This window comes from Podarcis erhardii (genome assembly GCF_964252035.2).
Source record: "Podarcis erhardii genome assembly, chromosome: 13".
Classification (NCBI taxonomy): Eukaryota; Metazoa; Chordata; class Lepidosauria; order Squamata; family Lacertidae; genus Podarcis; species Podarcis erhardii.
In genome coordinates, this window is record NC_138502.1 from 43293878 (window position 1) to 43304833 (window position 10956).

Sequence of the window (10956 nt, forward strand, 5' to 3'; positions counted from 1 at the left end):
CTACGGAACGGAGACTCGGCACAATGCATTTTCCCTCACATACGTCCTCGTCTGGGTCTTGAAAATCCTCTCTGTGACACTGCCTCCCTCCTTCTTGGGAACTCCGTGTCCCTGCTTATTGTGGTATTTTCTCTGCCGCCTCCTACATATTTCACATCTCCCCTGGGATGGCTGTGTTAGCTTGCCACAGGAAAAAAAAACGTGGAGAATTCTGGGATTTTAGCTGGATTTCACAGTGATCTTACAGACATTCACACCACAAAAGGAGTAGCTGCAAAGGCCGTCCTACATACGTTAAAACAAAATAAAAAAATTCCTTCCAGTAGCACCTTAAAGACCAACTGAGTTAGTTCTAGGTATGAGCTTTCGTGTGCATGCACACTTCTTCAGATACACTGAAACAGAAGTCACCGGACCTTTCTATATAGTGAGAAGGTGGGGAGGGGTATTACTCAGAAGGGTGGTGGGAATGGGTGATTGGCAGATAGCTGCGATGAGCCTGTTGACGACTCTTAACGACTGCAATAGGTCTAACAGGAAAAAGCAAGGGGTGAGAAGGTGAAAAATGGCTTTGTCATGTATAATGAGATAAGAATCCAATGGTCTTTAAGGTGCTACTGGAAGGAATTTTTTTATTTTGTTTTGACCATGGCAGACCAACACGGCTACCTATCTGTAACTACATACGTTAACTCAAGCCTTACTTTAGACGGGGGATTTGGAGGGGGCGGGCAGTGTTTTGTTTTTTTATTTGCTACATCTCTGCTTACAAGGTTTCCACATGCAACTCGGACTTTGGGTTCAATTCAGGGAGACCTGGGACTTGAGTCTAATGTGGCAGCTTTTAGCAGACGGACCTTTACTGCCAGCTCACGGGGAACGTTCGCCCGGAAAAGAAAACAAGTCAGTCTGAACCCACTGTAGCAGGAACACCCCCCCCCCAATCATTCAGTTTGGACAAACTTCACACACACTCACACTCACACACTACATACGCCAAGCTTCTGTTATAAATTCAGTGGTGCCTCGCAAGACGAAAAGAATCCGTTCCGCGAGTCTCTTCGTCTTGCGGTTTTTTCGTCTTCCAAAGCAAGCCCATTAGCGGCTTAGCGGCTTAGCGCTATTAGCGGCTTAGCGGATCAGCTGATAAGCGGCTTAACGGATCAGCTGATAAGCGGCTTAGCGGATCAGCGGATCAGCTGATAAGTGGCTTAGCGGCTTAGAAAAAGGGGGGGAGGGGGGGAAAAACGCAGGAACTCGCAAGACATTTTCGTCTTGCGAAGCAAGCCCATAGGAAATTCGTTTTGCGAAGCACCTCCAAAACGGAAAACCCTTTCGTCTAGCGGGTTTTCCGTCTTGCGAGGCATTCGTCTTGCGGGGCACCACTGTTCATAGAAAAATCAACCATACATCGGATTTGCACTGTTCCACTTTTATTTTACTCTATGAAGGAAAGACTACAAAATGGGGAAGGTTTGATACAGGGCAGCCATAATCCCTTCATCATCCCAGCACATCCACAGGAGCCCTGCCCAGTTGCTATGTCAACCCTGATGGTCCTAGACAGAAGACAATCAAGATCACAAAGAACTTCCATATGGGAGTGGATTCAGCATGGACTGGAACAAAGGACAATGATCAGATCTTCCCTCAGGGGGCAGGAAACTGCGACTACCTTTTGTCTTCAGAAAATGACTCATGTGGGGGGGGGGAGGGAACCAGCCAGGTGACAGGACACTCAGGTTACCACCGCAACTCCTCCCTCAACCCCTCCTTTCTGTAATGTATGCATGATGTTTCTGGGGGTGGGCTTGACCTAGAGGATGGGAATTTCAAAAGTTTTTATAAGGTCTTGCACACCATTTTTCTGTGTCCTTCCTCTCTCCTGCAAGTGAGGGGAGCACCCTGCTGCAACAGTTCAATAAAGACCAAGCCTACAGGCTGCTGTTTTGCTCCAAGTTATCCTGGTTGGTGTCTTTGTTTTGTCCAAGGGAGCCCTCAGATTTTTCCGGTAACAGCACCCACCCCCAACGTAAAGTATTTGCAAGAGATTATTCTATTGCAGGGCTATCCGAGTGACCCCACCCTCTGCTATTGCAATATAAGAACTGGCAAGGCAATTCACCCCCCCCCCCATGTTTACAAATTTGAGATAAATCACATTTTCCATATAAAATAAGACCCAAGTTAGAAAGAGGGCAAACTTCTGGTACCAGTCATTCTTTGCTCATTGTGGGTGGATTGCTGCTGCCCAATCACAGATATTCTAAATTCTGGATTTCTCCTGGTGGTAGGATTTTATTGATTGAGCGTGTAAAGCTTACTGTCGTGTCAATGGCTTCCTTTGTACGTTACTCGTTTGTTTACCTCCTGCCTATGGCCGTACCGCTTCTCCCAATGCCCACCATTTTGTATATGGAACTGGCGGAAATGACTGGCAGAATCCAAGACCAGGGAGAAGAGTCGGTGGAAGAAGATTGGAAAAAAATTAAAGATTATTTACAGAAATATTGTAAAATTAATGAGCTTTAGAAAAATGGTGGAATGAAGTTATATGGCTTTGGCAGAAATGTTATAAGGAATTAGGTACAGATAGATTGTTAATGGGGAAAAAAAATAAGGTTAGAAAATGTTAAGATTAATTACAGGACAGAAAATAGAGGAAGATGGAAAGGAATTGCTGAAATAGCTAATTGAAGTGGAATACAAAAAGGGAGGCGTGAGGAAGTCAATGAAACAAGTGTATGAAAGTTAAGATTGAAAATATTGGAAGTGTTTTTAATTGTTTTTGTTTTGTTTTGTTAATTCAATGTTTTATGTAGTGTTTTTGTTTTAGTTTTTGTATTGTATTATATTGTTTTGTTTAATTCTTTCTTTTTCTTATTCTGTAATTTCTAAACTCTTAATAAATATTATTTAAAAAAAAAATGCCCACCATTTTGAGCCCCCGAAATGCACCACCGGGAAATACGTCTAATTTTAGCATGAGCCAACTTGTTAATACAATTGGTTCATCTGTCCACTGTGACTGTGGCCTGTGTCAGGCAGTAGATCCCACTCCCCTTGGGCCAGGATGGAGGGTCAGTCCCTCAGCCTTGCAATCTGTAATAAGGAATATCAACTTGAAATCTTTTTTTTTTTTAAATGCAAGCCATGTGGTCCTACCGCCTACCATACCCACCAACATTCTTCTGATGAAAATAGGGATGTCCCATTCCATAATGATAATTTCAATATTTATACACCACACATCTTATTGGGTTGCCCCAGCCACACTGGGCAGCTTCCAACATATATAAAAAAATTAAGCATTTTAAAAAACTTGCCTTCTGATGGCTCAGAGGTTGGATAATTCCATGCCCTCCAACATTTCTCCGATGAAAATAGGGACATCCTAAGGAAAACTTGGACATTCTGGGATCAAATCAGAAACCGGGATGCTTCTCTAAATCAGGGACGTCCCCGGAAAATAGAGACACTTGGAGGGTCTGCAACAATCACCATTTGTTGTTGGTTTACACAGCAAACAAAAATAAATGGAGATGAACTCTAAGTTACTTCATATGCTGGCACTGTGTGGCTCAGTCAATGTGCCTCACCCACTAACCTTTCCTCCAGCTTTTCCCTTGCAGTCTCTGTTTAATCCTAGGAATTGGGAGTTAAGAGTTGGCAGCTGATGAACTGTTGACACAGTCTTTTAGCATGACAGAGAAGCAAACAGGGTTTAGCTTGCCCCAAGGATTAGCTCTGGAACAAATCAAGACGCAGTTCTGAAATATGTGAATAAGAGGAGACAGTGCCTCTGACCATGTGCAGAGTGCCTTTCTTTCACCAATGAGTCCCGTAGCCTGCTTTGATTAGGAGCAAGTGATTTCAGGTCTGAAGTGCCAGTACTCTAAAGCAGGCTAGATCCCCAGCTTCATTTTATAAATTAAGCACAGCAAACATTGCTTCTCCTACTTGTCAACAGGTGAAGAAACCACCACCAAAGTCTCAGGATATCATTTTTTGGCACAGAGTAGCCCACCCACTGCGTAAACACTGGATAATAATTCTTCAGCAGTTAAAAGAGGTGAAAAAGTGGGCTGGCAGAGACCAGAGAGAAGCTTTAGAGAATCATTGCAGATTATTATTATTTTCCTCTCGAAGTTTAGCGCTCTGGCACAACACTGTCGGAGTACTGTAACCTGCATCACTAAATCAAGGCTAGGAGTTCATTTATAGTTAACTGGCAGAGGGAATTGACATGGGGAGCTTTTAAACAACATTTAATACTTTTTACATTTAATACATTTAATATTTTCCCCAAAGGAAGCTGACCATTCATTTGCTAACAAAACATGCTTTATTCATAACAAAAAGGTGTAGGTACAAATATAGAACTATGGTGTGCAGACATCTACAAAAGCCATCTCTAGGCTGTGGGTTCGCCATCTTTTCTCCCTCCCCTTCCCAAAACTGACCATCAATCCTTCAGTGATGTGAAATCCCCCCGTAACACACACAGGGGTTCATCGCTTGACCTCATAACACCCGCCAGGCTCACTAGGGAGAGTCTCCTTTGAAGTGTGAATAGTGCTGGCGGGTGTCATGAATGGACAGATTACTTCCCTTCTATGCTTTCTTCTTTGCGTCTTCTGCCACAAGACAGGCCATGGTGGAAATATATATTCTATTCCTCTTCTGCCCCAACTATGCCAAGTGAATCCCCCTGCTTTCTCCCCGCTCCGCGCCTTGCTGATACCAGTTTTTCCTCGTCATCTCGGCTGAGCAGGTAACTGTATTTGCTGGTGGCGGACAAAATTGCAGGTAATACTTTTCTGGAGAAATGTCTTGCACTGGAAGACTCATGTAGCAACGCCATCCAGGGCCAAGACTTTAGGGTCTGGAGGGGCCCCAGATGCAGGAGCGCTGGCATATCAGCAAAATTTTGAAATAAGAGGAACGGCACGTGTTACCTTTCAACCATAAAGTCCACAATCTAAAAATTACCAAACGGCTCCACTGGAATTACGACCTATGGACAGCACTGGATGGAGACCCCGGCTGGTATTATAGGGAGGCAGATGGGTCGGCCGTATCCTGGCTCCAGTGGGAGCCCAGAACACAGTTAAGAGGACCGCCAAGAACGCTGTCCCTTTCCGCCCCCGAGGCCTTGCGTCGTAGCTCTTCACCTGCTCAAGTTCATAGAAAATAAAACCGGCATGGCGACTACACAGTTTTCTTGTCTTGTTGGGTAAGGATCTGGGAGACGCAATACGGGATGAGGGCAACCGCTGCCAGCGGCACAGCGGCACTCTTGCAGAAAGACAGGAGGTAGAAGAGCATCTCCACTTTAGCAGGGGGCTTGAAAGAGTCAAAGAGGTGCAGGACGAGGAGCGAAGCGCCGATGGAGGCCAGCCGGAAGGCTAGCTGCTGCCCTTGTTTCCCTTTGCAGCTTTCCACGTACATTGGGGAGTTGAGGGCCAGTCCCAGCCCAAAGAGGACGCCCAGGTTGCGCAGGAGGCCGGCAAAGGGCGTGGTGTCCAGGTGGACCCAATCTGGGTTTTCGCACCACCGCTTGGCCTTTTCCAAAGTCCACAGGAGGTCCACGCCCAGCACCTTGAGCAGCAGGTAGAAACCCAGGGCGAAAGAGAAGAGGAACACGGTGGTACCCACATACTTCCGCAGGCTGGGGTTGTAGATGGAGCGTATGTGCTGGAAAGATTCGGCAACCACCACGCCTGGATTGAGAGGGGGAAAAGAGACATCGCTGGTCAGGACACAGATACCCCCAAATTTTTGGAAGCAATCTTAAGGCTATGAAGCGACGTCTTTGGCGGTACGGTTGGCAAAGCAGCTCAGATCTTTAGAAAACTAAACAAGGTGGAACACCTGAATTGCCATCACACCTATGCCCCCAAAGACAAAGTATTCTGTTTTATGGGTATCTCACAGCCTCGTCATTTTGGCAGGTGGCTTTTCTCAGGGTGGGAGGGGAAGCTCTCCCAGGTGGGAGGTGGGAAATTCAGCTCTCCGTGTGTATTGAGGTTAAGATAAACTGGTGGCCGAGGGCTACACAGAAATATTTATAATTTTGTTTTTTAAAAAAATGAGGATCATATGAGAAATATTAGGGACACAGGTGGCACTGTGGGTTAAACCACAGAGCCTAGGGCTTGCCGATCAGAAGGTCGGCGGTTCGAATCCCCGCGATGGGGTGAGCTCCCGTTGCTCGGTCCCTGCTCCTGCCAACCTAGCAGTTCAAAAGCACGTCAAAGTGCAAGTAAATAAATAGGTACTGCTCCAGCGGGAAGGTAAACAGCATTTCCGTGCGCTGCTCTGGTTCGCCAAAAGCGGCTTAGTCATGCTGGCCACATGACCTGGAAGCTGTACGCTGGCTCCCTCGGCCACTAAAGCGAGATGAGCACCGCAACCCCAGAGTCGGTCACGACTGGACCTAACGGTCAGGGGTCCCTTTACCTTTACTTATGAGAAATATTATTAATGTATCTTTCTTTTTCTCTTTCTTCTGTTTGATACATTTTTTTTAATTTTATGCAATATTAGGTTGAAAACCTTTAATAAAATTGATTATTATTTTAAAAGACCTCATTTCAGGGAGCACACTAATTTTGTTCTGTGGAGTCTGCGTATTAGAATCTGTCGCTGAGTCCACGGCAACAAATTCTACTGTATTCCACAGCTGCAGCCTCGCCGTACATCTCAACATATCATATCAGGCGGTGATTAAACTGCACTGACCTGAGAAGACTCCGGCGACAACTTGGTGGGGGAAATGGGCGGCAATGAAGACACGGGAGAGACAGACGCAGACTTGGACGATGGCAAAAGCCGCCCAGAGAATTGCCTGCAAGAAACTGCAAAAGGAGACAAGAGATGAGAAGAGAATAGAGGTGAACACTGGCAAGCCAGACTTTTCTAGGGGCTCTCCTGAGCTCACTTGCAAGCTATACAGATCCTTTCCCACCCACTGTCAGGAGAGATGTAAGAGCTCCGGAGAATTAAGATTTTGGGTTCCTGTGCAGTTTTTGCATTGGCCAGCCTCTGTCACCAGGGGAAGACCAGTGTAATGTGAAAGCAGAGGTCACAACAGGTTGTTTGATTGCAGTGTGAGCCTGACTTTCCTCTGGCTTCACAACTGAAAAGACAGACGAGCAAACAAGCCAATCAATATCCTGCTCAGCTGCCAAATGTTGTCCCTTCCTACAGACTTCGGGCAGGGTGTCATTGTCTGATGATTGAGAAATCTCTTGGCAACAGCTTGGGGCAGTCAATGCGCACAATCATCTGGCTTCTGGTTCAGACATGTAGGAATGTATTTTCCAAAGCATGATCTGAGAGAGGAACACTTGTACTGATCGCAGTGAAGGAATTTCCAGTGTAGCCCTGCTGCACTTTGAAATATTGCATATGCCTTCTCCTGGTTCCCAATGAGAATAATTCACTTTTCCAGTTGCTACAGGCAATTTTAATGACAATATCTACTAGGGATGGAGGGGCAATTTGATCTTCATTGCAATTCAGTGAGAAACTAACTAACTTGCACTTCTCGAACCAACGTGAAAACATTGTGTGAGTGCAGCTATCCTGCAAAATTTGTCCTCTAAATTTCGTGATGCAGTTCCCCACACAATAGCAGGGGGGGGGATGTGCACAGAACCACACACATTCATGGAAATAGTATTAAAATGCATAATACTTGGGGAAATTGCTTGCAAAAATATGAATGATTAGCCAGAGAGCCACATAAAAATGTGCTTATTGGGAGAAATTTGCACTAAAATGCTGACAACTTTTCGTGAGGATTTTTTTTAAAAAAATGCAGAAATGTGGAGAAGTGGGAATGCTAAGATTGGAGAAATGAGAAACTTAGAGGACTGAAATTAACAGATCCACCCATCCCTAAGATATCCACAGGGACAATATTGTTCTCTCCTGGTGTCTTTTCCCCATATCAGCATCAAACCTCTGGCTTATTGTAAAGTGTATTTTTGTACCTTTTGTGAAAGGTTACTGCCAAAGAGATAAAATGCAGGACCTCCAATTTTCCCTTCCACAACGGAAGCATTGTTGCACGTTGTAATATTAATTCTCCTTGAAGCAGAAAATACATCCCAGCACTCTCCCTTGCTCAGATAGAGTGCCTTTTGTTAATATTGCTGGCGCTGCTTACCGGTGTTTCCAAGATGGCTGCTTCTTTTTCAATGCAATGGAGAGAATGGCTGTAACCATCACATAGTACACGCCGGCTGAACCCATCGCATGTCCAGAGGGACTCCCTAAAGTGAAAAGGAAAGTCAGACGCCTTGGCTCCAAAACCTCCGTATCACCCTCAGCCTTGCCTGAAAGATATTACTACAGCAAGACCCTTTCAAGCTATCTATATAACCCATCGCCTTTCCAGAGGGGAAATAAAATCCAAAATCAACCTTATGTACCCAAATACTACTCTTTATGTATTGATTTCCCACCCCCTTCAAGGCTCACCAGTCAGAGCCCAAGCAACATATTCTGCAACAGCTGAGCAAGTCTTGTGGTTGGTGTCACTTTCTGTTTTCCAGGGAAAACACAGATTCAGAGAGTGCCTGGATTTTGATCTGAGACTGAACCATGTTTTGGTGGTGGGAGTTTAAGGCAGAGCTTCATTGACCATTTACTTCATTTTTAGCATTTAACTCAACCCATTTGGCTCTTAAAATGTATCTTTCACTGAGCTTCAGACATGGGTGAGGAAATTAAATCTTGCAAGGCTATATTGTGTTCCAGTACAGGAAAGTACAGAAAATGCAGGCGCTCACCGAACATATGGAATTGTGATTAACTCAAGACACGGCCTAGATTTATCAAACCTGTTTACAGTGGTACCTCGGGTTACATACGTTTCAGGTTACAGACTCCACTAACCCAGAAATAGTGCTTCAGGTTAAGAACTTTGCTTCAGGACGAGAAAAGAAATCGTGCTCTGGCGGCGCAGCAGGAGGCCCCATTAGCTAAAGTGGTGCTTCAGGTTAAGAACAGTTTCAGGTTAAGTACAGACCTCCAGAACAAATTAAGTACTTAACCCGAGGTACTACTGTATTATTATTTTATTTATTAGATTTATATCACCGTAAGATCTCAGGGCAGTTCACAGAATAACTGTCTTTATGATTATATTTTTTGGTGTTAATGCATTCCCTCTTTTCCTTCCTTCCCTGCCTCTGGTTACATGGCCACCCTTTCCTTCGGCATCTCACCTGGGCCAGTTTCACACGTAGCAGGGAACTGCTGGATTGCAGGGGCCGAGGTGTTGTGGTAGAAACTGGCCTCACGTACCCACCAGTAAGGTCTCTGCCCAAACAGGATCCTGTAGAGAAAAGGAACATGAGAGGCACTGTGAGTCTCTGCTGTAGGAAGGGATTGCTGACAACAGAACCAGCTAGGGCCGAAAGGAAAGAGAGTTGCGACACCCACACAAATTCCTGAGTGTTAAGGATCACAATGCAAGCAGACCAGAAGGGTCCCATGTTTTCGTGGAGTGTTTTGGAGTCTGGTGCTTGAAAAAAGCAGATCTGGGGGCTAAATCGATATTTACCCTCGATGCTAACACCAAAGGCAGTAATAGGCCATGCACACAACTCGTTAAAGTCAACCAGGGGCAACCAAAGACTTTCCTCCCATTCCATGAGTCCAGAAAAAATTACTTGCCAGAGTGACATAGAACTTGCAGAGAGGAACTGGTGAAAGGGAAGGAATGAGTAGAAGGGAAATGGAAAGGACTTGTTCCATTGAGGCCATCCTAACAGCTGATTTCACAGAATAGCAGAGAGCAGCTGGAATGGGCAGAATGGTTTGTTGCCGGGGTTCGGACTTGCCAGGAAGTCTCCCCATTCCAAATTTATGGAAGCTAGCTGTAGATATTCTTGGTGCCTACTTAACAAGTACATGGGTGGTGCTGTAGGTTAAACCACAGAGCCTAGGGCTTGCCGAACAGAAGGTCGGCAGTTCGAATCCCCGCGACGGGGTGAGCTCCCGTTGCTTGGTCCCTGCTCCTGCCAACCTAGCAGTTCGAAAGCACATCAAAGTGCAAGTAGATAAATAGGTACCTCTCCGGCGGGAAGGTAAACGGCGTTTCCGTGTGCTGCTCTGGTTCGCCTGAAGCAGCTTAGTCATGCTGGCCACATGACCTGGAAGCTGTACGCCGGCTCCCTCGGCCAATAAAGCGAGATGAGCGCCACAACCCCAGAGTCGTCCGCGACTGGACCTAATGGTCAGGGGTCCCTTTACCTTTACTTAACAACATTACATGCCCAGATGAAGAAACCCTGAGTTCAGGGTTAGAATAGGCAGGACACTTACCACTTGAAGACGAGGTTCAGCCAGTCGCCAATCACAGCCACCCAGATGAGTTTGATCCCCACCGCTTCGCAGAGGTGGAACCAGATGGGGAAGAAGACAAAGAAGGTGTTTCGGAGGTCGGCAGCGAAAGAAACAAAGAGGAACCAATCCTGAGCTGCCGGGTAGCTAGTTTGGAGGTAGTGTGTGGCTTGGATGCCTGAGTGATGGAGAAAGTCCATGCCCGCTTCCATTCTGTCGATAGCTGAGCGACCAGCTATTTCGGTCCTTGTAGCTGCACTACACCCTTGGACGGCTCTCATCGCCTTTTATCTTCTCCTGTGTGCAGCAGATTGAGCTTTGGACTTAAAATCACTTTGGTACAAAAACACCTTCCCGATCAAAGGTGCTTCCCCCCCCCCCCCAGCTTGGGACAAACAAGTTTAGAGAAACTTATGTAAGAGGAACAAACAAGCCCTCCAAAACAGCCTGGTGCCTTCGCCGCAAAAACGTTAACTCTTTCCAGGGCCATATTAAATCTTCATCCCGTCCCCCTGGGTAAAGGGATTCGTACACAACGTCTCCTGCATCCTAGCTCTGGGTGGATGGAGGAAATTTGCCAGGAATCCCTGGGTTCAA

General features: G+C 45.9%; 1 protein-coding gene across 1 annotated transcript; it reads right to left on the minus strand.

Moving 5' to 3' along the window:
* Window positions 1-5152: 5152 nt before the first annotated feature.
* On the minus strand, window positions 5153-10662 carry LOC309328136 (glucose-6-phosphatase catalytic subunit 1-like). The gene is made up of 5 exons (XM_081838115.1): window positions 10342-10662; window positions 9240-9349; window positions 8177-8282; window positions 6745-6860; window positions 5153-5723 (listed from the first exon to the last, which is right to left on the minus strand). The coding sequence occupies exons 1-5, from the start codon at window positions 10638-10640 to the stop codon at window positions 5212-5214; spliced, it is 1143 nt and encodes a 380-aa protein (XP_081694241.1). The 5' UTR covers window positions 10641-10662; the 3' UTR covers window positions 5153-5211.
* Window positions 10663-10956: the final 294 nt, after the last annotated feature.